The following is a 24,067-nucleotide window of genomic DNA, read 5'->3' as shown; positions in this document are numbered from 1 at the left end:
TTACATATACATAAATTAATTATACAAATAGGTGTGGCTAAGTTGATTATTGGGTGGATCATGGAATTGCTAGGTCTTAATTTGCTTCTTTGGCTTTGTCATATAAAATCACGTTCAACGAGATTTTTCCACTTTTCAAGACAAGAAATAGAAACAAGTTTCTTGTTGTTTTAGAATGAAAGAAAAGGTGGTTTTATTTCTTAATAACGTGTTTGGTTTCTTATTAATTATGAATGTGATTTTTCACATCTCATGTGATTTTAAGAGACTGTTAGCTATAATTTTCATATCTCATATATTTTTTTCTTATTTCTCAACGGATTTCTATTTCTAAACAAACTAGAAACCAAAGAAGTGATGGATTTCAAGCAACTTCAAGTTTTTTTAGATATTCGATGGGTTTAGATCCCGTACATTATAATATATTTTATGATTTTTTTTCTTCTCAACAATATATCATAAGAGAATTGAGGATATGTTTTACACTAGATCATGACAAAACTGCAAAAGCAGAGGGTCCATCCTATCAGATAACAGAGTCATATAGTTTGGAGTTGTAAAATTAGAAAGAAAAAAAAAAGCTTTATGTTTTTTGTATTTTAAATATATATTTATATGATTGGTTTTCTCACAATAAGATGTTTTTTGTGACTGAGAAGGTATAGCGTGGTTTGTGCATTCACCAGGAATTAAAAAATAGAAGAAATCAAAAGATTTTATTTGTTGAATTACCAGTGATCTAGATGATCAGAACAAATACGATCATTGATAATTTACTTGGTTCACCCATTTTGATTATTAATATTATTATTTTTCTGGACAACAAGTAAACGATTTGGATGAGCTTTGAATGGCTTGCGATTTTAGCATATGACGATGACGATAATCATGTAATGTATGTATTCAAATCAACTAATTGGTAATACCAGAAAAACCCACCCCGATGGCTCTTGAATCTCGATAAAGACACTGCCATCCCATTATCAAGATTTTTTGCTTTGTCGCCTTCTTCCACTAGCTTCTTATTTTGAGATAAATAAATAAATACTACATTGAAACATGCAATTTGTATTTTAGAAATGAAAATCAATAAAAACGGATTATCCTTTAGCTCACTTTCAAAAAAATAAAAATGAAGCTTGTAATGTTTATGTGATATATACTCCACTAAACAATATGAACATTTATCGTTATTAAATATGAATTTTATGTAAACACATTTTATTAAACTCATTGAATGATAAAACAATCATTATTAGATATTCACCAGAAAAAAAGAATCATTATTAGATGAAAAATATTATATTATTAATACATCATAGTTAAACTCTTTAAATATTACCACAGTTGAATAATGGTCACATGTAACATTAACTATACCATAGAATACGTACGTACATTAGTTAGCAAAACTATTCTACCTCTTCTAAAAAAATCTATTCTACCTTAATCAGTACGTCGTCTAGAGTTCAAATATTAAAAATGCTGATATGTTTAAATTTGATAGCGATCTTTATAATCTTTAGTGGTTTCGGTTGACTTACATGTGTATGAAATTAAAAACATATGCATTATCTTTGTTTCATAACTATCGATATCTCTTCTAAAAAAGCCTATTGATATCTTAGCATTTTCATTTTAAAAAATTGATAATTTATAAACTTAAACTTATTAAAGTCATATTAATTATTTTTTCACCGGTTAATAATTACTGCAATAATTTATGAAAAAAAATAATATTAAATAAAAACCAGATTAATCTAAATATAATAACATTTTATATTTCTTTAATATTCCTTAAATTGTATACATTAACTTAATTTAAATATAAATAGATATGAAATGGAGGTAATATTATATAAGAAAAAGATGAGATAGGTTTCACCCCGCTCCGCCGTTTGGAAGTAAAGAATTCAATGGCAATCTTTTCAGCATATACACCTGTGTGAATTTTGCACCAACTCAACTGCCCCGTGATCGTGATGATTTCATTACAAATTTACAATGGCACTCAACCTCGTTACCATAATATGAATTCTAGCTAATTATCTTTCACATGATAACTTGCTCTAGAGTGGGCATATATATATATATATATATATATATATATAAGGTATATAATATTTTATCTCATTTTAAAAATAATGGTATCCTTAACAAACTAGAATTGATGTCACTATCACAAGTCTAAATACTCAAACCACTTTAATTATTTCAATTCTTTAAGATATTTGGATAGATTACTTGTTAATAAAAATTCCGTCACTATCATTTACCTAAAAGAAAATCAGTCATGCACCCAATAAAATAAAAACAGTCACTATCACATGATTTACATCTACCAAGGAACTTGAATTATTGTTTGGTGGTTAGTAGAACTTATCCATATAACAAAATAAGGATAAAAAGGGGTTGCTAGAGAGGGTGAATGTACAGTGTATAGACAGGAACATAATTATATGTATAAATTTTAATTATGTTAAGAAGTAAAAAAAATATGTTAAATTAAATTACAAACAAATATATTTTTAAATTTCAAAATAAATTATTTACCTTTAATTGAACTTTAAATACAATTTTTTTAAAAGATCATAGGTATTCTCTATTGGGACTATTAGTTAACCTTGCGTTAATTAATTTATACTTTTGGTGGTAAACATTTTTTTCATTTAAAGATCACCAATACTCAGATATATAATTAATTTAAATCAAGTTAGCCAGATATATTGCACTTATATTATATACAATCGACATGACTATTTAATTAGGTACAAATAATTCAAATACAATCAACAAGCAATAAAGAAAGAAAGAAATGGAAGAATTAGTTTTGTTTTCCTTTTTTTACAAGAACAAATGAAAGGAGTTTAAAATTACGTACATTGTTAATTTGTCTCTTGAGTAACATTATCATTATGTTTAGCATTTTGCACATGATACCCACTCAACTTCATCTCATATATCCGACCACCTCCCCTTGCACCTCGTACCCAATCACTTCCACAACCAAGACCAATGCAAGCAGTGGAGGGATCGATGGTCATGGAGTATAGGAGTCACCATATTTTTTACAGTAGTCACCAATTAAAAAATGCCAAAACATAATTGTAGACATTAAGCATGCCACAATTGTTGAGTGTCAAGTTAAGCAAAAGCAAGGATTAATAATGGTGTTTGTATAATTTTGTTTTACTTGTTTGTCTCCTGAAAGTACCATACAATCTTCGAAGATGATCGGGAAGGACGAGTTCGTCTCTTACTCGCCCCTTCCCTCCAACCCTAACCCTAACCCTAACCCTAACCCCAACCCCAACCCTTATCCCAATCCTAATCCTTATTACGACCCTAACCCTCATCCTTACCCCCAAAACGTCGTCGTTTTGCTCCCCTCCTACCGTCCCCATTTCCAGCGTCGTCGCCGCCGCTGCATCATCTACTCCGCGGCACTCTTCCTCTTCCTCCTCGTCGCTGGCGCCGCCTTCCTCCTCTACCCCTCCGACCCGGAGATTCGTCTCGCTCGGATCCGACTCGACCGCATCGGGATCCGAACCAACCCGAGGCCCATTCTCGACCTCTCATTCTCCCTCACCGTTAAAGTTCGCAACAGAGACTTTTTCTCCCTTTCCTATGACTCCCTCACCGTCTCCGTCGGCTACCGCGGCCGCCAGCTCGGCTTCGTAACCGCCGGCGGCGGCAGCATCAGGGCGCGCGGCTCCTCCTACGTTGACGCCACGCTCACCATCGACGGATTTGAGGTTATCTACGATGCGTTCTACTTGCTCGAAGATATCGCTAAGGGTGTGATTCCGTTTGACACTGACACGCGAGTTGAAGGGAAATTAGGCCTTTTCTTCTTCACTGTTCCTTTGAAGGTGCTTCTCTTAATTCAATTAGCAATCTTTTAATTCCGTTTCAATTGTTTTTTATTTGAAAATGTGTTCACACTTCATATGCTGCACGAGCACTTTGGTTAAGGAGTAATAAGTTTGTACATTGACTTATATATTAACTAACTTACAAGTTATACTAACGATGATTTCTGATTAGTTTACACTTTACAATGTTAAAATTACACGTTTAGTGCTTAGATTCTAAATTCTAAGGAGAAGAGAGAAGAAAGAATAAAAAAGGCTTAAGAGAAAATAATAAGGAATCAAATGTGGTTTTATGATCCTATAGGGTAAATTACAAGTTAGAAAATGAAAAACAATTTGGTCAATTGATGGAACGAGCAATACTGTATTCTCCTACAAAATCTAGGAGTTGGAAACATAAAAATTTAAAGCTTTCTTCGTCTAGTAAATAATATGTTTAACAGCAACATATTGTTGGAGAATTAGAATTATTCTTGAGGTAAATCAGGTTAGTTACTTGCATATTTCGTTTCATGCTATTTAGAATTTTCCTATGACCAGATTAGTCAGATTTGGCATTTAATTTATTCGGAAGATGCTTTAGGGGTGGAAGGTAAAAAAATTTCTCAAAATGTGTAATTCATTTGTGGGTAGCTTTGTCTGTTAAGGACTTTTTTCACAAAAATAGGAGATTTGGCATTTAATCACCTTATGTTTTTATTAACTTTAGCATAGCTTAGGAGTTAGGAGAAATGGTGGTAAAAGTTTATTGTTATTATTATTACTACTAACTTTATTTTTTGACTGAAAATGTAAAGCTCAAAATCTCCTATTTGATGGGTGGAACTTGTCATCTGGTTGTTGTATTTACTTGAAATTGACATGATTACTGTGAATGCTTCTGTCTTTTTGATACCTTTATATCTAAAGTACTGTATGCTAAATCCAGGCAACAGTGTCGTGCGAAGTGGATGTGAATATAAACCAGCAGACAATTGTACGACAAGACTGCTATCCTAAGGTGAGGATTTTTGTTTCTCTTATCAGTCGATTGTTTGCAACTTCGGCATATTCATGGCCAAGGAATGGCCCTTTTCATCTATTGATAGAAATTGTTCCTTTCCATTATTTTGCTGAATTGCATACTTATTCTGATTTATACTTCTGCAACTAAGTTTTAGGTGCAAAGGCAATGTACATGTCTCTTTTGTATCTTGTGTAACTCTTGGCAATTCTGTATTAAGTTCTCTTTCGTTTATTATCAAACACTTTGTCTGCTTTTGCTACCCTAGATATATGGGGTTATGTTAGCTATTAAAACCAAGGCAAAGCTAGTATGAAATAAGAGAGGCAATATTGCAGAGTCCTCCTCTATGTTATATTAGAAGCTGCATAAACTTGGCAGTAGGGCCTTTTTATGGGTGAGAAATTTGAAAGAGAAAGGCTATTGCTCGTTAGCTGGAACACAACTTAAAGGGCTGAGTGTCTAATTTTTCTTGAAATCATTGCTTGCCTTTCTCCTGCCAAAAGTTTTGAAAATTCGACAAGCAAAGGTATAAAATGTTGTTATACTGTATATAGCAACTACGTACATTAACTTGCAAGTCTTAAGAGCACATATCTTACCTTCTTACCATAGAGATCTTTTGTAGCTTAAAGTGTGTTATGCAATAGGGTTTGTTTGTATTTTTAAATTCTTGTTATTATGCATGTTTTAATTTAACATATAGAATTTGCTAATCCATTATTTATTTGCTTCAGTCACTAGGTGATCCGCTGGATGAGAGCGCATATATTGAAGCTGGAGATACATGATGTGATGTGGTATCAACCTTTTGTATCCTTTGTCTATACAGCGCTGCTGCTGGTGTTTACATTACATTTAGCGTGCTGTAAAATTGTATATGGATCACACACCCTTGTAAATTATGGTTGACTACAGACCACTTGCATTTTGTATTTAACGCTCGTATGAGGTAAATTCAATTTAAATGGTACCTGGGAGTTTGTCAGTTATATAGTTGAGAAATAAAAGTATATTTTACTTATCCTTTTAAATGCCACGCTTATAAGTTAACAGTTCACACCCTTGATTCTAGTTGAGTTTTGTTTTGGGAGTGTCTTTTCCACTGGTTGTATGACCAAGATTGCCTTATTTTATTCACAAGGAAATGTCATAAAAAATGGAATAGTGATTTATCCATGTGATTTGCTTTCACACCTTCCTTCTAATACTGTAACATTATGTTTTTGCCCTATTTGAAATTCCTGAAATTTGTTCATTATTCTTTTGTTTCAATATTTTATGTGAAAATCTTAAGACACTCATAATGCCTAATTGGATGTTTGGAGCGAATGAGGGCATGGAATGCCCTCTTTGTTCGTAGGCACGGGTCCTACCACGATATGATATTAAAAGTCCTGCATTGAATTTTTAATTTTGACTTTCAATTTCTTGGTGGAATGTCGTCGTCAGTGAGTGGTTATTCGGTTGTCACCTAGCATAAAATTTCTTGTAGTAGTCTCTGTTTTAACAAATATTCTGTTCTCAGTGAGTGGGTTCTGGCAGATTTCCAGTTGGTGGCACACATGCCCCCATTGAAAGGGAAAATAGACCAAGGGTATAATTCCTTATTTTCCTTCATCGTAATTTAAAGATTGGGTGCTTTTGATCTCTGTTTTATTCTCGTGGACGGTGAAATTCAGCATTTAATACCTTCACGATATCATTCATAATTAAAAATAAAATAAAATGCTTCTGTAACTCATTTTACGATCGAGCCAATCATGATATATCTGTTTGAAAGAATTTGAGATATAGAGTGAATTTTTCCTTGAATCGATATCTCATGGATGGGAGTAAGTGTATAACTATATCCTTGTCAATTTTGAATTTGGTGTATACTCTGATATCTAATAATCATCAAACACTCTCAGCTATTCAAGGGGACATAATATGATTCTGAGATTATGAATCTAAAATGGAGGAACAGAGTAGACGTATAGGCACCTTCAAAGCAACAACGTTGCAGCGATTATCAACTCCCTTCTATTTAGATGTCTCTCATTTAATATAAATAATATACCGTCATTCTAATGCAACATTTGAGTACTAGAATCAATAATTAATGCAACAAATTATCTTTTTTTTTTTTATATCCCAATCCTTTATGAATTCTGATGCACTAGCCTGCCTTAATTGGCACAGGAAAAACAAAGAAAAACACTATTTTTTTTGTCATTATAAATCACAAATGCAAGTAGCTCCCAACCTTTTGTGATATCAAATTCTCTCACCATTCATCGTGAAAGAAGAAAAGAGGAAACACTTATTTACATGCATGCTTATAAACCAGAACCTTTATGGACGCTTAGAATTGTATAACATCCCATCACTTAATTGTTCTACCACACCATACATACTTGACATGATGCAACCGGCACCGGAACGACCCCGGATGCTGCGACGGAGAGCACACGCATCGCTGCACCGAACCACTCTCTCCAGAGCTGCCACCATCATGAATCTGCCTTGCCAGTGGTGATGACACAAGCCATCTTCTATGCACCATCAACCCTTCTCGGTTCACAAAAGGAATTCCCGGGTGACACATTGATTCTTCTTTGTGCTTTCTTAAAAGTAGGTACAGTAATGCATATATATAATATGTGCCTTACTTTCTCAAGTTAAGAGTTCAAAAAGAAAAGAATCTCTGAGGAGGTAATATGACATGACATTGTGGAAGAAGAAAAGAAAAGAAAGGGGGGAAAAGGTGGTGGATAAGTAAAGGCTTCTTCGGTGTTTTGGCATAATAAGGGATAGATTCCCTTCAACAGAGGTTTGTTATTGTGTTTGTTTTGCACTGCAAATTTTGCAAGCACTACTAGAGGTTTTTGAGAAAGTGTGTATTTTTCATTTTTGTTTTGTATTTGTGTGCGCATAAAAGAGGCCAAGCCGAACCCCACCCTGTGTTTAGACCAAACCCACTAGAAGAACGAAAGTTCCAAACTAATGTGGGCCCCATCACAAATGAACAAGCATCTCTCTTTGGGCATCTGTCTTTGATGCTGCCACGTGGGTCTATTTAATGGTTTTAACTCGACAAGAGATCTTGCGTGGCATGTGCCTCTAGCTCTAATGAAGGTAGTTCAATTGGTAGGGATGACTCACCTCCACTGGATTTTGTTTTGGAGGTATCTATGTTTTTTTTAGAGAAGAATTCAAACCTTCAAACACGAGATTATTAGTTATAATATTTTATGTGATTTGATCGACGCTTTGATAGTTACTTTGGAGATATTTATGGTGAAGAATTTGATTCATCATTTTAATAGATTTTTTTTTATTTATAAAATTTCAACTCAAGATTTTAATTAAAACATCAAACTCAATTTTACTTGGGTCAATATTTTACTACCATATCAACATTTTATTAAATATTGAATCTCAGTTTATAGATTAACCAAGTTATACTATTAAAATAGTGAATAAAACTAAATTTATGAAGAAGGAAAGAAACAAATTCGAAAAATAATACTAAAGGGACACAATCTACTATTTAAGTCTAAAAGTTCATTAAGTGGTTACCCATAGTTAGAAAGCAATATTACCTAATCGATCTCTCTTGCTGTTTTATTATCATAAGGTGTTGTTCACGGAAGAGAAGCAGCACAAACAGAAAAGGTTTATTTCACAGAATGAAGACTTGGGGCGTATTTTAACTATGAGCAAGTGTTTATTTCACAGAATGAGGTTGGTTGTTCAGGGTCATGTTTTGCAATGATTATGATAATATATATGAATTTACAAAAAATAAAATAAAATGATAACACATAAGAAATGTTGTGATGAATTTCCAAATCGGATTCTCAACCCAAATCTTTGTTCTCTTATCAATTGCATGTCCTTTACAATTCAGGTGCTTAACCCAAGTTATGACTTCTTCCCATAAACGCTTTAGATGAATAAATGCTATGTCATACTATCTTATAGAAGGGATAAAACTTCTCTCTAGGACTGAATTTTTTCAGTAGAAGAGAGAAATACATGTGACACTTACATCTATTTATTTCACTAGGAGAGAAAAAAACATGACACACTCCGCATAGACTAAATTAAATTCTCTCCAACCAGAAGGTTTAGTTTCAGGTACGGGAGAGAATTTATTTTCAAGTGCAAACCCACGTTTGAGTAACACAGAACCTGAATCAAATATACATGCAAAAAAAATCAAGTAATTTTTCAAGTATCCATGCAAGTGAAGATGATTTTTTATTTTTTATGTGGAATGAAGATAAAGAAACAAAAATTGCACCCTGATATGAGAGATTCCGAAAGAGTCCAGTGTTGAACTTGATGGTGTGGGTGAAGACAGAAGACACAGCTCCAATCGCTATTTGATATGGTTGATCGGAGTGGCGTAGGGGTGAAAAGAAGCAGCAATTAGATGAAGTGCCACTGTAGAATTAGATTCACAAATAACACTTGTTTTTCCAACCCACCAGTTTGTTGTTGATTCCATCTACTATCTGTTTGGCTTTTCTCTTGTCCATTTCCATTCTGTCCCTGCATTGTTTTATGAAAATAACGCTTTATGATATTTAATGATAATATTTAATTTTAAAAATCATCAAAATTGTATAATTGTAAAGGGATAGCATATAAGCCGGATCTATCTACTATATTAGCCAAGTCATTATTGCGGACACGATCTTTCAAGACCCGAAAACCAATCTACTTACCCAACCGAACCTGCTTACATGTTGCCTTAACAAAGAGAAGACCCTACATGGAAACCATTATAGTAACTGTTACATTTTTAAACTACATGCTCTTTGATTGTCTTAATATTTGTTTAATTATAAATTTTACATTAAAATGTATATTAAGATCGTCTACGATTTTAAGAAATCTGATTGAGATCTCAACCTTTCATTTAACGTTGATAATTTGACCTATCATCCAAAATCTTGAATAATCCCGTGAAATTTATTTCCTATATGAGAGTACTTAATCGTACAAAACTGGGAAAACTCACCCTACTTCACGCTTTGCTGATTCAATTAATAGTTCAAGAGAAGAAAAAAATGTCCCTTATTTTCTTGTTTTCTTAGACCACACATAAAAAACTTGACTCTACATAAAACCCAAGGCATACAACAAGAAATTGCACGGAGTTAGTGTGATATACAAATTATTCAAACGTGAAATATTTTTCTTGACTGACCATGACAACAACATATCCTAGATATCATTAAAAAAAAACATATTCTAGAAAACTTGGGGTTGAATCTTTGGTAGTTGTTTCTTGAGAATCCAGACTTGTAAGGCAAAAATACAGTTACACACATTTATCATATTAGAAAATTCTCCTTTCCCTTCTCCTTCCCTGTTCCCACGTGATGTCTTATTTTTTTTTTTTTATAAATAAGTAATAGGTACGAAATATTTATCGATTTTATTAATGATTAATGTTTGTCAGAAAAATTAAATAATCATTTTTTATGAGATTTTTTTTTCAATCATATTTTTTTCATCCATAAAATTCAAACTTAAAATCTTATTTAAAAAAATTAGATTCGATACCACTTAGACCAACCATTACTAGTATGTCTTAATTAATTTTTATGACAAAAAAATATTAGTATTTTAAAATAATCATAATATCTATTAATTTCTACATAACATATACAATTATATATATATATATATATATATTATAAATTAAAATGCAAATATATATCACATAATTATTTATTGATCTCAATGGAATAATGGACAAATATTAAATCATAAATTAATAAATAAAAAACTTAAATAAATAAGTTTAATCTCTATATACTTACAGTATAATTATTTAAAAATTATAAACATTTGATAATTACTGGAGTCGAAATCCGTGACGCGTCTTCAAAAACTCAGTGTTTGTTTGGTTGAAATTTCTGACAGACGCCACGCCACCACAACAGGCTTTCTCATTTGGCTCCTCTTATAAATATCACCCACCCTTCTTCAAACACAAACACCCTTTTCAGATTTTATTTGTTCAATTTCCTCCCTTCAAACGACATCGTTTGGAAATGAGGACTGTGAGTGTTTTCGCTCTCCCACTTGTCGCTTTGTTCATCATGGCAATCTCCCGTCTTGGCCAAGCTCAAGACTTGCCTCTTTCTCCAGCACCTCCTCCAACCAGTCATGGTCATTTTTCTTCTCCTTTTTCACTTCTTAATTTATATCAACTAATAAAATTCTCTCTTTTTATTATTTATTAATCCTGTTTTTGTTTTGATTGTTGCAGGAAACGCAATTGATCAAGGAATTGCTTACATTCTTATGCTGGTGGCTCTCGCAATCACATACATGATGCATTAATTTTTCTTATTCTTATTCTTATTATCATGGCCAGATTAGAGAATATTTCAGAACTTTTTGTACTGTAATTATTATTCATGGAATTTGTTATTATTTATTCTGACTCACTTTCTTCAGAGGATGGTTTTTCTTCTTCTTCTCTCTCAGCTCTTTTTTCTTCTTTTTTTGTTCAAATTTCCTCTTTAATTTGTTGTATGTATGGGGAATTCTCTTTTCATTATTCAAGCTTCCATTTTTTAATGACGCGGTTTGGCTGTGATTCTGTCAGATGACTCATGATAGAGATAGGAATAGGATTCTACTCTTATGCGTAAAAAAAAATCATTTTGATGACTTTAAAAAAACCTAAAATAATAGATTCCCAATTCTACACGCTTACAAGCTGGTCAAGCCGTGCGAATTTGAATGTTATGGGCTCAAAGGATTAATAACCAGTTATTTATTTATGGGTTTTTATTGGGTTAAGAGGATATGCTACTAGCAAGCAAAGTGCCTGAGTTATTTTGTAACTAGGTTCACTGAACTTACACTGTTCATGTTCTGTTAATCAATTTTTAAAGTGAATTTCTGATTCTGGTTTATTTGACTTAAGGTTACTGAATTGGCCCTTCATTTCACTTAACAATGTTTTAAAAAAGATGGAAAGGATTCATCCAAAATGTTGCTTATATGAAAAATCACACACGAACAAAAAATTATATTGGACAGGATTATTATACTCATCGAGATGAAAAAAGGTGGAAAACCAAAACGTAGCATACGCTCAACCAAGTATGTGGTTAATATACATGTGTGTTGGATGTCCATCTAAACGTACTTCATTTGAGATTAAACTTGAAATGTTTGTCTGTCCAAAATGACACTTTAGACATATACACCTCTTGTTTATGTTTGGTCTTACCCATCAACATGGAACTTGTTTTATTTTCCAACACTTCTCCTTGAGTTGAAATAGATTGACCCAATTATAACTTGCCTTCAATCTTCAAGTTGGCCTTCTACTTCATGCTTAAGACTTGTAGAACATAGTTTTTTTTTCCCATTAATTATCTACACCTTTGTTAGTTTTCTTTCTTGAGTCTAGACCACACGTTTGCTTTCATTTATCAAATGAACTCATGGATGAATTCACTTGTAGGTTGCAAGTTCGGAGGACCTTGCCTCCCCCTGCCCCCTTTTTTTTAAATTTCTAAATTTTTTACAATGTAGAATATTTTAATTTAGTATTAAATTAATTTTTTTATAGGATTTGATTATAGAAATAATAGTACTTAAGTATTATTTATCTCTTTCCTAATTTTGACAAAATATTCTAATTTTCTTTTATAGTATTAAAAATAATATCATTCTTTCTCTTTTTAGAAGAAAAAAATATGATTTTCCTCTTTATAATCTTCATTTTAGAAATAATTACACTTTTCCCTTTTTAGATAAAATATTTGAGTATTATTTATTTCCTTTTTAATAGTATTTTCCTTTTGCAATGTATTGTTGTTACTTTGAGCGTTTGGTACAAGATTCTTTTTAATTTCCTGAGAATTTGAAGTTGAAAATATTTGTTTTTCATGTTTGATTTGTTTCTAAAAAAAATAATATTTCCAGAATTTAATGCTCCTTGGTTATTATTATTATAAAAGATAGTTTGGAGAGTAACATAATTTATTACGATTTAGTAGATTTTTAGAACATAATTAATATAGTTTTTTTTGTAAAAAAAAAATACTTAAGCAATTTTTCTTATAAATTCAGGAATTTTTTTGGATAGTAGTATGTAAAACGATTAATTAACCTTTGTAATTTTTGGTCTTTTAAAAAGATTTTATTTTCATTTTCTATGTATAATTTTTATTATTATTATAGTCGACTCCTATCATTTAAATATGCTTGAACTTGTCCTATTTTCATAGGTTTTAGAGGCTACTGGATAAGTCTGATCCAAGTTTGATGCAGCAGAATGCATCATCTTCTTCATTTGAGCTTAAGTTTGAGATTAAGATGTTTGTTTGCCCCCAATACCCAAAAATACTTTAAATTTATAAATTTCTTGCTTATATTAATACAAGGGTAAATAGTCATTTTTGTTCCTGAATATGTAAATCGCTGATAAATTTATTCATGAAAGATTAAAATTCAAAATTTAGTCCTCGAAAGTGTAAAAAGTGCGATAAATTTATTCGTAAATTAACTTTTATCCATTACCGTTGATAAAATAATCTACGTGGTACAGATGGATGAATTTGTCACAAAATTGATTGACAACGTGGCTATGTTGAATAAATTAGACGAAAATGGTAATAAGTTATTATTATTGAACCTAAATGTTAGTAATTTTTTGTTGGAGAAAATGTCATTAATTTTTTATTTGACCTAAATATCAATATGTTTCTATTAGACTAATTTGTTAGACTCCAAATTTCATTTCATTTAAGGGTAAAATATAATTTTAGGGTAAATTTCCCCAAATTTTAAATTTTAATCTTTCAGGGATAGATTTGTTAGCAATTTACACATTCAAGAACAAAAATTACTATTTTATCCTTTTTTATTGGTAACTCAAAAGGTGTGACTTCAACTTGAATGTGTGGAATTGCTGTGATATACACTAAACAAACTTGGAAAGAAATGAAAAATCTTAATTGTGACTATATTTTAAACAAGATTTTAATATTATTTTTTAAGAAAGAAGATATACCTATGCATAAAAAAATTGCCTAAAAAATAGAAAAAATACAAATAGTTTTAATAAATTTATATTTATTATTATTTAGAATGTAAACATACTCATTTATTTCAGGTAAACTAAAATGATAGTTAAAAAATTGTAAAATTCAAAGATGATTTTAATATACAATTACTTTATGAATTTAGTTCATCTTAAGTCTGTTATATTTTCATTTGGAATAATATATATATATATATCACTTTATTAAAAAATGGTTTTTTTAGATTTTTAGTTTTAATATCTACATATATATTATTTAATTTATTTCAAAATTTACAATAATATAAAATATCGAAAGAAAAGTGTTCGATGACGTTAATTAGAATTTTATTAGAAGAAGTCTCTTATTTAATGTTTAATATTGTATCATATTTTAGTTTTGTGTTAATCTTTTTAACATTTTATATAATCATATTAGTATATTTATTTGGTAATAAACATTTGGGGTCTAATAAGTTAGTCTAATAGAAACATACTGATATTTAGGTACAACAAAAAATTATTGGCATTTGTGTCTAATAAAAAATTACTGACATTTTGGTCCAATAATGATAATTTATTGACATCTTTGTTGAGTGGAAACGTATTGACATTTTGGTCGGGGAAAAATAATTATTGACATTTTTGCCCAACAAAAAATTATTAACATTTAGGTCCAATAATGATAACTTATTGACATTTTCGTTCAATCTATTCAATATGACTACATTGTCAATCAATTTTGTAACAAATTCATTCATCTATGTCAAGTAAATTATTTTATTAATGATAAAAAACGTAGGTGAACAACCGGATAAATTTGTCAGACTTTTTACACTTTCGGGGACTAAAGTTTGAAACTTTAGTCTTTTAGGAATGAATTTATCAGTAATTTATACATTCAGGAAAAAAATAACTATTTAACCGTAATATGTAAGTCTCATTTTATTTTCCAACAAACTTAATGGTGCTCGTGAGAATGCTGCTATTAAATAATGCTTCATTTTTCTCTTAGCATGCACTGTTAAATATGCCTCACTTAGTCACATTATCAATAACAGTAAAATTCTAGTTTCAATAGAAAATCCTAATAACCCACACAGTTAAATGTAAGTTGAAGTAGAGATAGAGAAGTTCAGTTCATAAAAAAATGAGTTTCTGAGAATTTCTCTGCCTAGTAATACGTCTCCAAGTAAACCATTACGAAAGGTCATTAAACACCCTAACCGCAAAATATTAAATTATAACAATGCTGCTCCAAAAGAAAGAAAAAAAATCATTCACATGGCAAGTTGCTCCATAAACACAGCTCCACAAGGCAATAGGATGCAGTATGTCATGTGCATCACGTGACCAAGTTACAAATACACATTACTGAATGTGATAACATATTATGATCCACATAGTCTAGATAAAGTATTTGGTGACGTTGGTTTTGGGGTAGGATCTTTTTTATTAAAGAGAATAGTATTTTTTGTTCAGTTGAGGTTTTCTGATTTGCTTTTACTACTTGGCCGGTGAATAACAACACCATTCTATGAAACCTAAAAAGAAAAAAGTAGGGTCCTAGAGAGTGGCTAATTCCCTTGTTTCAAATCCAAAACCACGGTGCTTATATATATATATATATATATATATATATATATATTTTTATTTTTTTTATTTGTCGGCAAATATTAAACGGTAGTTTGCTAGTTTTTTTATCAGCGAAAAATCAAACTCATGAATTTTCCCTCTTCCTCTTTTGTTAGTTATATCCAAAGTCTCCTCACTTACCTGCACACATTTTGAGTTGAGAACACTTGAACTATTTGTTCTAGTAAAGCCATGGATATAAGAAATTGTTGTCATTCATGCAAGAGAATCACCATTTAATCAGGAATGTGTTGTTGCAATGAGATTGAGCATGCAAATTGTAAATCAAGATGAGGTGGAAAATGTTGTGGATGAAGCTCAAGAAAGAGAAGAAGACGCTGTTTGAGTCTGCATCATCACCCCTTCAGGTCCCTTATGACCCATACAATTACTCTCAAAGTTTTGACCAAGGGACTGCAAAGGATGAGCCAGAAAACTTCTCTGGATCCTTCTCTGTTCGGTTTGCTGATCCTTCTACTTCTAGAGTACTTGTGAAGAAAAGGGTGGTTCAAGACAAGGCTTTGGAAACTTGTGATTTTACTATCTCTGATTGCAATGTTGAGTGTGCTTACATTTAATGTACCTCTAACTCTCAGTTTCCCCTCAACACCTGGCCTGATTCCATGTGGTAACCACTTCTCTGAATAATTTATATAACATGTGAATATATGCGTTTCTTAAGGTCGTGGAACCTTAAGTTCAGGTCGAATTTTTATTTATTTAGTTCCCTTCTGATTGAATATTGTTGCAGGGAGTATCATTAATGAATTGAATGTAAAAGTTTCACCTAGTTTTGAAGTTAATGATTTTATCATCTACTTTAGAACTCAAATAAATACTTTCACCTTAGTTTTCTTCTATTTTATATTTAAGTATTTTCAGAAAGTATTCATTATAAGGGGCTAAAGTACTCCCTCTATTCAAACTTCTTAATTCTCCTTGTAACCGACCTTATCTAATGGGATAAGTTCACAAGACTTTATTTGTAATTGTTGTTGCATTACTTTTCTTTGAAGTGCTTGGGCATCACACAAGCTCTTTACAAATTATAATTACTAAGAAGATGCCTAAAACTTAATGCTTAGCATCCCAAAAAAAGAGATAAAAACGTTGTATTAAGTAGTTGATCCAAATGATGTATATGTTTAGTGTTTACAAACACCCTGGGAAAATGAAGTTTCAAAGCCAAGGAGAATTGTAAATAGGAGTTGCAACAGATTTAACTTTGAGAAACTTATGAAGTGCTTCCAGTCCATAATCTCTTCCAAATCCACTCATCTTATACCCTCCAAAAGGGCAATCAATATCAAAGGCAAAGAAGCAATTGATCCAAATGATGCCTGCACGGATGGACCTTGATACAGTGTTTGCAATATCCAAGTTCTTGGTCACAATCCCTGCTGCTAGGCCATATTTGGAGCTGTTGGCTTTCTTAATTCCATCCTCAATGGTCCTGTTGCACGTATATCAAACTTGGTTCAACATTCAGTTGCACAATAACAAACTTTTTTTCTTGTACTAAGTGAAAAGGAATATAAGATGGACTCACTTGAACTTGGAAAGTGTCATCACAGGTCCAAATATTTCCTCTTGTGCAATCAGCATGTCCTCCTAAATGAATTTTTCAAAAAGAAGCAAAATAATTAAGGTCAATTGTTCAATTATGATAAAGATAGCCGGTTTCACGCTTCTTTTTAGAGCTCGAATGCACCTTAACATTTGCAAAAATGGTAGGCTCAATGTAGTATCCCTTGTTGCCCGCTGGATTTCCCCCAGTCAACAGTGTGGCTCCTTCACTCTTTCCATGCTCAATATAGGAAAGAATTTTATCATATTGTGCCTTACTAGTCTGCATTAGAAAATCATGTCAGAATTACATCGAAGAATTTTCTTTTTATGCTAGCAGCTACATGGAGATTGAAAGAGAAAATGTTAAGAGGGTTACTAGTAATGAGGTACATCACTTTAATTCTAGTGTGAAGATAGTTGTGCACTTGGCAATTTTAAGTATTCTTACTTGGGGTCCTTGCTGAACTTTAGGATCAAAAGGGTCCCCCACAACCCAAGTTTTAGCCTTCTCGACTACCTTCTTCTCAAATTCATCATAAATCCCTTTCTGGACATAAACTCTGGAGAATGCAACACAGATTTCTCCCTGAAAATTATTCAAACTGCATAAGTCTGTTCTTTTCTATGTTGCAGAATTTCCTTGGAAGAAAATATACCTTGTTGTGTAGGATGCCAAAGAGAGCAAGATCAACAGCTTTGTCTACATCAGCATCATCAAAAATCAAAAGCGGTGACTTTCCTCCTAATTCGAGTGAAACAGGTTTCAAATTGCTTAAGGCTGCAGCCTGCATTATTTTACGACCTGTTTCTGTTGAACCTGTAAAACTGACCTGTAACATAAAACATAATCACAGCAAAACTTAGGAGTTGGTGACAAATGCAATACCCTTCAACTTTATCAACGCCATAGAACGTTTCACACAAATTACCGCGTCAATGTCCATATGTGAACTTATTGCAGCCCCTGCAATTGAGCCAAATCCGGGCACTACATTGAGCACTCCATCTGGGATACCAGCCTTAAACAAAAGGGAAAACAGAAAACACCTTGTCAGCATATATTCATGTCCATCATCCATGTATTAATGGTACTAACAAACCAAACATAAATTTCCAAGATACCAAGATATGCCACATGCTAATGTTCCTAAGGTAGCATTTGACTTAAAGACGTGTTTCATTTTCTTTGATTCAATTAAAAAGGGTAGAACCAAAATGTACCACTTTTTTACTCGATGTTCTATTTTTAAGATGTACCAAACATAAAATAAAACAGTACACACGGGTGATATGGCTAAAATGCTTAATGTAATATGGAGTGAGAATCTCTCCACTTATATACACTATTTTGATCATATCATTTGTCAATGTGAAATCTCCAACATGGTATGTTCTGTCCCATCTTAACACATCTACCAAATGCTACTTTAGCTGTGTTTGATAAGCAACTAATAAACAAAATGTGTTTAACCATACCAACTTAGAAAGATGAGCATAAAAGAGTGATGACAGAGGTGTTTGCTCAGAAGGCTTGATGACCACGGTGCAGCCAGCAGCCAAGGCCGGGGCAACCTTGGCGAAAAACATGACGGTAGGGAAATTCCAAGGGATAATGTGTCCAACAACACCAACAGGTTCCATCAGAGAATACAAGTGGAGGTTGCGAGATGTTTTGAACACATCTCCATGAATTTTATCAGCAGCACCGGCATAGTAACGTAGGATGTTGGATGCTTCAGGAACATCCACAGCCTTACACCAACTGAAAAGCTTTCCCCCATCAATGGTGTCCAATGCTGCTATTTCTTCTGCGTTCTGTTCAATTAGCTGTGACCATTTCAGCATAATCTTTGCTCTTTCCTGTCCAACATCCCATGATCATACCAAGTTAGTTAATGCTGCACACTGCTTTTGACAGCTTGAGAACATTGCCTATCTTCTGCATGTGTAAAATTGTTGACACTTGACTTCTTTTTTATTATTATTCAGAAGTTGTACGTTAGATAATGTGTGAACCTTTTGCAAACTCTATTTCATATACTTTTATACTATCACTTTTATATTGACATTCAATAAAAATTCACATTATTGTCGTATCAGATTAATAAACATGATAACATAGTAAAATGGTGAGGTTGGTGTAAAAATATATTGAAAGGACATGCAAATTAAACTATTTTTATTTTGATAACCATGCAAAAAAACCAATTGGAATAGAATGCAATCATATGAAAATAAGTAGAGCAGATTATATTAACTCTCCCTATCTTAAGATTTTATTAAAATTGCACATGATCTTCTATTTCTTTTAACGTTTTTCAAACGATTAAGGAATATCAGTAGAGACTAGAGAGATAAAAAAGAAGAGGTATTGGAAAAATTTGACAAAACTTGAGGACAACAGCTAAATAAATAAAAGCAGTGACTAGAATAGTTTTTTTTTTTTTTTGACACAGACTAGAATAGTTTATAAAGCATTTGTATTCAAACAATTAAATTCTTTTTTCAACTTTTGTTATGAATAATGGTGAAAAGGCAACTTTCTACCTTGAAAACTCACAGCTCAGCTTTTGGTAGTGATGAGTACACAACTTTTCAGTTAATTATAATTGAAATAAATAGATAGGTGAAGAGCTGAACTTACAGCACCGGGGATGCGTGGCCATGGACCAAAATCAAATGCTTCACGTGCGGCCTTCACAGCAATATCAACATCTTCTTTGTTAGCCTCTGCTATTTCAGCAATCACTTCCTCTGTTCTTGGGTCAACAGTCTCAAACGTTTTTCCTTTTTTTTTCCAAAAAAAAAAAGAAAATTCTAAGTGCATACAAGTTTTAATAAGTCAGTTGAACTTTTCAAAAATAAAAAAGAAGGGATCATTTTAATTAAATACGTTTTTACTTGCAAAAGAATAATTTCAAATTTGTTAGAAACAAAATAAAGTACTGACAATTTAACATGTATTAACAATTCTAACATAAATGCATCATTCATATCAATTACTAAAGGCGTTGTATAATTCATATCAATACTATTCTTATCAAACCAACCCCTCCTCCCTATTAAATGGACTTTCCAAATTGTATGTAATTACAAAATAAAGCTTCCTCTTCTAGAATAAAGATATATTTCTATGCCAGGTCCATGTATCTAATCCATTTTGGTTCTATGAAAAATATTGTTTCTTTTATATACGGAGTTTAATTTCTACTGTAGCCAACTAATCAAAATTTATTATTGATATAACTTTTATGATAGTTATTACAAAACACAACATATTTATAATATATTATGATCTGTGATTAGATAACAATATAAAAGAATCATTTATAACTTTAAGTGAATAAACTATTTGCTTTACATATAAAGGGAAGAAACATTTACTAATGTTGTAGAATAGAGGTAAATGATGAGGAAAGTAATTGGAACCTGAAACAGAATCTAGGAATTCTCCATTGATGAAAAGCTTGGCAAACTTTACTGTTGGAATCTTGACAAAGGATTCTGAGTGGCTATTGCTGAGATTTGCCATCCTTATCCACTTGAGTGAATCTGAGTGTCAAGTACCAAACAAGTTTCTGGGAGTGTGTGTAGACTGTAGAGGGAGCACAAGAGTTATTTATATGTAGCACGACACAACACTGCATATGCATTATATGAATATGATGGTATATATTGGTAGCTAGCTGGTTGATCATTTGGTAGGTAGATGGCATAGCTAGGTGGATAGATATCAATCTCAAAACGGTTTAGTTTGTTGGCAATTGGCCTCCCCTTAATACTTGGAATTCACCCTTTTTCTTACTTTCGCATTTTCCACGTTAAATGCCACATTATGGTCAGAATTTCTGGGAATACAAAGAATGATGCAAAACCAAGAAAGGAGGAAAATAAAAGTCCCTTAAAAAAAAGGAAAATAAAAGTATTAAATGTAGAATTTAATTTCAATTTCAGTTTTATATCTTTATTAACTATTACCGTTTCTATTCAATTTCTTTAATTTACTATTTCATTTAATAAAAATTTCATAATTAAAGTAAATAACCTTTAATTGTATGTTTACTTTGATATATATATTATATTTAATAAATTTATTGTGTTTAATAAATACAACATTTAATTTTATCATAATTATATATTATATTTAACAAATACTATAGTCAATATGTTATAAGTAAAACTGACTATATATGTTGGCTATGAGTATTTATATATTATATTTAGCAAATACTATAGTCAATATGTTTACTTCTGATCATTATCAAAAAAAAAAAATGTTTACTTCTGACGTCACATTTTTTTTCCTTTCCTTCCCTAGAATCAAACAATTTACCGAGACTTAGAAACAAATTAATTATGGATGCGCAGTCGTTATTATTAGATCAAGTATAGTACACAGTTCTCAATTTTCAATTAGCTAGCGCGGTATTGTTAAAACAAATTATCAAGCAGTAAAAAAAATGATCAAACTTACTTCACAAAAACGAAAAATAGCTCCGGTATTAGTGTGTATAATTTTTCAAACCTTTTTCTTTTAATATAAAAGTCACACATGAAATGGTTTAATTAGCTGCCTTGCAACAATATAGGATCAAGTAGATACAAATTAAGTTTTATAAGACTTATTTGACGACCTTCGAGTATGACGTATTTGCAAGCAAATTTTACTTACAATATCAAAATTTTAATTTTAGAATTGTTAGTTTAGAATGAAAGTTTTATTTAAATATTATATTTTAATTCAAAGATTCATTTCCCAACCATTCTTGTGAGGATATTAGTAAAAAATTAAATATAAAAAAAGGTTTAGTTAACTATTTTTTATTCTATACTTGTGTCTACTTTTCGTTTTAATTAGTTCATGTTTCTAATTTTTCCATGTTTTTATCCTTCTACGCGCAATTTCTTTATATTTTAGTCCTTATGTTTCAACTTTATGATACTTTAATACTGCCAAAAACTAATAACAAGGGATTAAAGCATAAGAAAATTGGTCGTATAAAAACTAAAATGTAAAGCTTCTAGGTATATGAATTAAAATAAATAATAATAATACAACTACATAAATCAAATGAATAACTAAACCTAAAAAGAAAGTCTACCTCACCTTAATTGATTAGAAGGTTTTTTTTTATGAAAGAATAATTATATGCGTATAGACTTTAAGTTTTTTATAAGCTAAGTAGTACAATAAAAAAAAGTCTTGACATCACTTAAAAATCAAGGTGAATAATAATTTATAAAAATTTTATATTGTTAATGTATTTTTTTTTTTTTGTATTTTATCATGTACAATATGATTTTTTATTTTGTAATAATTACTTTTAAAATAGTTTCTACTTATAGTTGATATTGTAAAAATATTTATACTATTAAATATTAAACTCATATATTATAATACAAATGTTAAGATGTCATTTTTAACCATTTTGAAATTAAGAAAAGTTTTTTTCACCAACCTAATGATTATAGCAACCATTTCACCGGTGCTATATATGTTTTCAGTATGTCATGATATCTACCTAACGAAATTATTTGTTCTTACAAATTTAATTTAAAGTTCCAATCAATATATCAATATGTAGTCACAACTCTCTGCCATCCTGATCCTTTTAAGATTTCAAAATAACTTAATGATAAGACTTTACCATCAATTAATTGTTAAGTCAATGCATGTCAATCTCTCGTGCTTTGGAATAATTCTTAGATACAATGCAGTGTTAGGTGTAATAAAAGTAAACCCTTCATCCTATAATCTAACTTTAGATGCAAGTTACTTCTCTATAATTGTGGGGAAAAAAAGTTGAATTGCATGATTAAAGCATTGATTGGTCTAATTTTTCGTTTTTGGTTTCTTTAAAAGAAAAGTTGGGTTAAACAGGCATTTTAAAAAAACTCTTAAAATAATAAAATCTATTTTTTAAAAACCAATAAATATTTTTTTAATTAGGTAAATGAGTTAACTTCTATACTCTCTTTCACTTTTTCCTTGTCTTTTGTTTCTCTTTATTGTTATCTATTTCCTTACTCATTGTCTTTCTCTCCCACTCTCCTCTCTTTTTTTATGTGCTCTCTCATTTTCCTTACTTTCTTTTGGGTCATCTCATTTAAGTTAAAAGAAATTAAAAAAAAAAGTGTCAAAATAGTGTTCATTTGCTCTTAAACTTCTACTTTGAACTTTAACTTTAAAGTAATAATTTTAAGCCAAAAAATAAAGTTTCGCTAGGCATAGTTTAAGATATTGTGCACATATTTAAAACTATAAAAGGTCTTACAAATTTATATTTTAAAATATAATAGAATGAAATAGAGCAAAATGGAATAAAATATAATAAACTTTCATTTTATCATTTAGATATTTTAATAATGTAATACAGAAGAAAGAAAAAAGACTTTTTCTATCACATTCCATCCAAAATAGAGAAAAAGAAACAAAGTGATCGAGAAACTAAAAGGAATAAGATGAAATCTATTTATCATGTTTCATATCATTCTTTTATTTTAAACAATAAAACATTTAATATAATTTGGTACCAGAAGTACCTAAGTACAGAAACAGAGCACAGTCAATGGTTATTGCAAATAAATAGTATATAATTAGAAGCTGTCCCCAGCCGTTGGAATGAGAGATTACATGAACCATTTTGTTCCAATTACCAACAATACCATTCCCTGTTAAGCTTACCCCCGATCATCTAAGCTAATGTGTGCAGCAGGATCTCTATATATGCCATAGCACAAAAGAGCAATTGAAATCACAGGCAACTGAACCATATTAATCGGTTCATAAACAATTTAGCTTTTCTTCTCAGATGATGTGGTTAATTTCTACTCAAAATTAGTACAATTTGAGTTTAGAAACCAAACTGAATCTTACCAATAATGACAAGTTGTATCACGTATGCAATGATAGTTCGTTGTTTTTCTCTTCCGTTG

At 31.1% G+C, this 24,067-nt stretch overlaps 2 protein-coding genes and 1 long non-coding RNA gene across 3 annotated transcripts; 2 read left to right on the top strand and 1 right to left on the bottom strand.

The window, feature by feature from the left end:
• Positions 1 to 2,903: 2,903 nt before the first annotated feature.
• Positions 2,904 to 5,912, top strand: LOC114368860. The gene is made up of 3 exons (XM_028326132.1): positions 2,904 to 3,872; positions 4,804 to 4,875; positions 5,616 to 5,912. The coding sequence occupies exons 1-3, from the start codon at positions 3,231 to 3,233 to the stop codon at positions 5,667 to 5,669; spliced, it is 768 nt and encodes a 255-aa protein (XP_028181933.1). The 5' UTR covers positions 2,904 to 3,230; the 3' UTR covers positions 5,670 to 5,912.
• Positions 5,913 to 10,815: 4,903 nt separating this feature from the next.
• LOC114367296 lies at positions 10,816 to 11,342 on the top strand. Its single transcript, XR_003657159.1, has 2 exons — positions 10,816 to 11,052; positions 11,153 to 11,342. It is a non-coding gene; the product is annotated as an uncharacterized LOC114367296 (long non-coding RNA).
• A 5,272-nt stretch (positions 11,343 to 16,614) lies between these two features.
• On the bottom strand, positions 16,615 to 20,779 carry LOC114425732 (aldehyde dehydrogenase family 2 member C4-like). Its single transcript, XM_028392683.1, has 9 exons — positions 20,561 to 20,779; positions 19,776 to 19,918; positions 18,608 to 18,991; positions 18,061 to 18,150; positions 17,788 to 17,961; positions 17,580 to 17,717; positions 17,274 to 17,411; positions 17,112 to 17,173; positions 16,615 to 17,015 (listed from the first exon to the last, which is right to left on the bottom strand). The coding sequence occupies exons 1-9, from the start codon at positions 20,661 to 20,663 to the stop codon at positions 16,742 to 16,744; spliced, it is 1,506 nt and encodes a 501-aa protein (XP_028248484.1). The 5' UTR covers positions 20,664 to 20,779; the 3' UTR covers positions 16,615 to 16,741.
• Positions 20,780 to 24,067: the final 3,288 nt, after the last annotated feature.

Source organism: Glycine soja, chromosome 9 (assembly GCF_004193775.1).
Source record: "Glycine soja cultivar W05 chromosome 9, ASM419377v2, whole genome shotgun sequence".
NCBI classification, from domain to species: domain Eukaryota; kingdom Viridiplantae; phylum Streptophyta; class Magnoliopsida; order Fabales; family Fabaceae; genus Glycine; species Glycine soja.
The sequence above is the reverse complement of the archived record's forward strand: the minus strand, read 5'-3'. Positions and strand labels throughout refer to the sequence as shown.

Bases quoted from the DNA above. Each gene is read 5' to 3' on its own strand.
- LOC114368860 (XM_028326132.1), top strand. From the start codon at position 3,231: ATGATCGGGAAGGACGAGTTCGTCTCTTACTCGCCCCTTCCCTCCAAC. The intron at 3,873-4,803 runs GTGCTTCTCTTA...TGCTAAATCCAG, and splicing joins TCTTCACTGTTCCTTTGAAG to GCAACAGTGTCGTGCGAAGT. The intron at 4,876-5,615 runs GTGAGGATTTTT...TATTTGCTTCAG, and splicing joins GACAAGACTGCTATCCTAAG to TCACTAGGTGATCCGCTGGA.
- LOC114425732 (XM_028392683.1), bottom strand. From the start codon at position 20,663: ATGGCAAATCTCAGCAATAGCCACTCAGAATCCTTTGTCAAGATTCCA. The intron at 18,992-19,775 runs GTAAGTTCAGCT...GATGTTGGACAG, and splicing joins GGCCACGCATCCCCGGTGCT to GAAAGAGCAAAGATTATGCT. The intron at 17,962-18,060 runs GTAATTTGTGTG...TTTATGTTACAG, and splicing joins CACATATGGACATTGACGCG to GTCAGTTTTACAGGTTCAAC.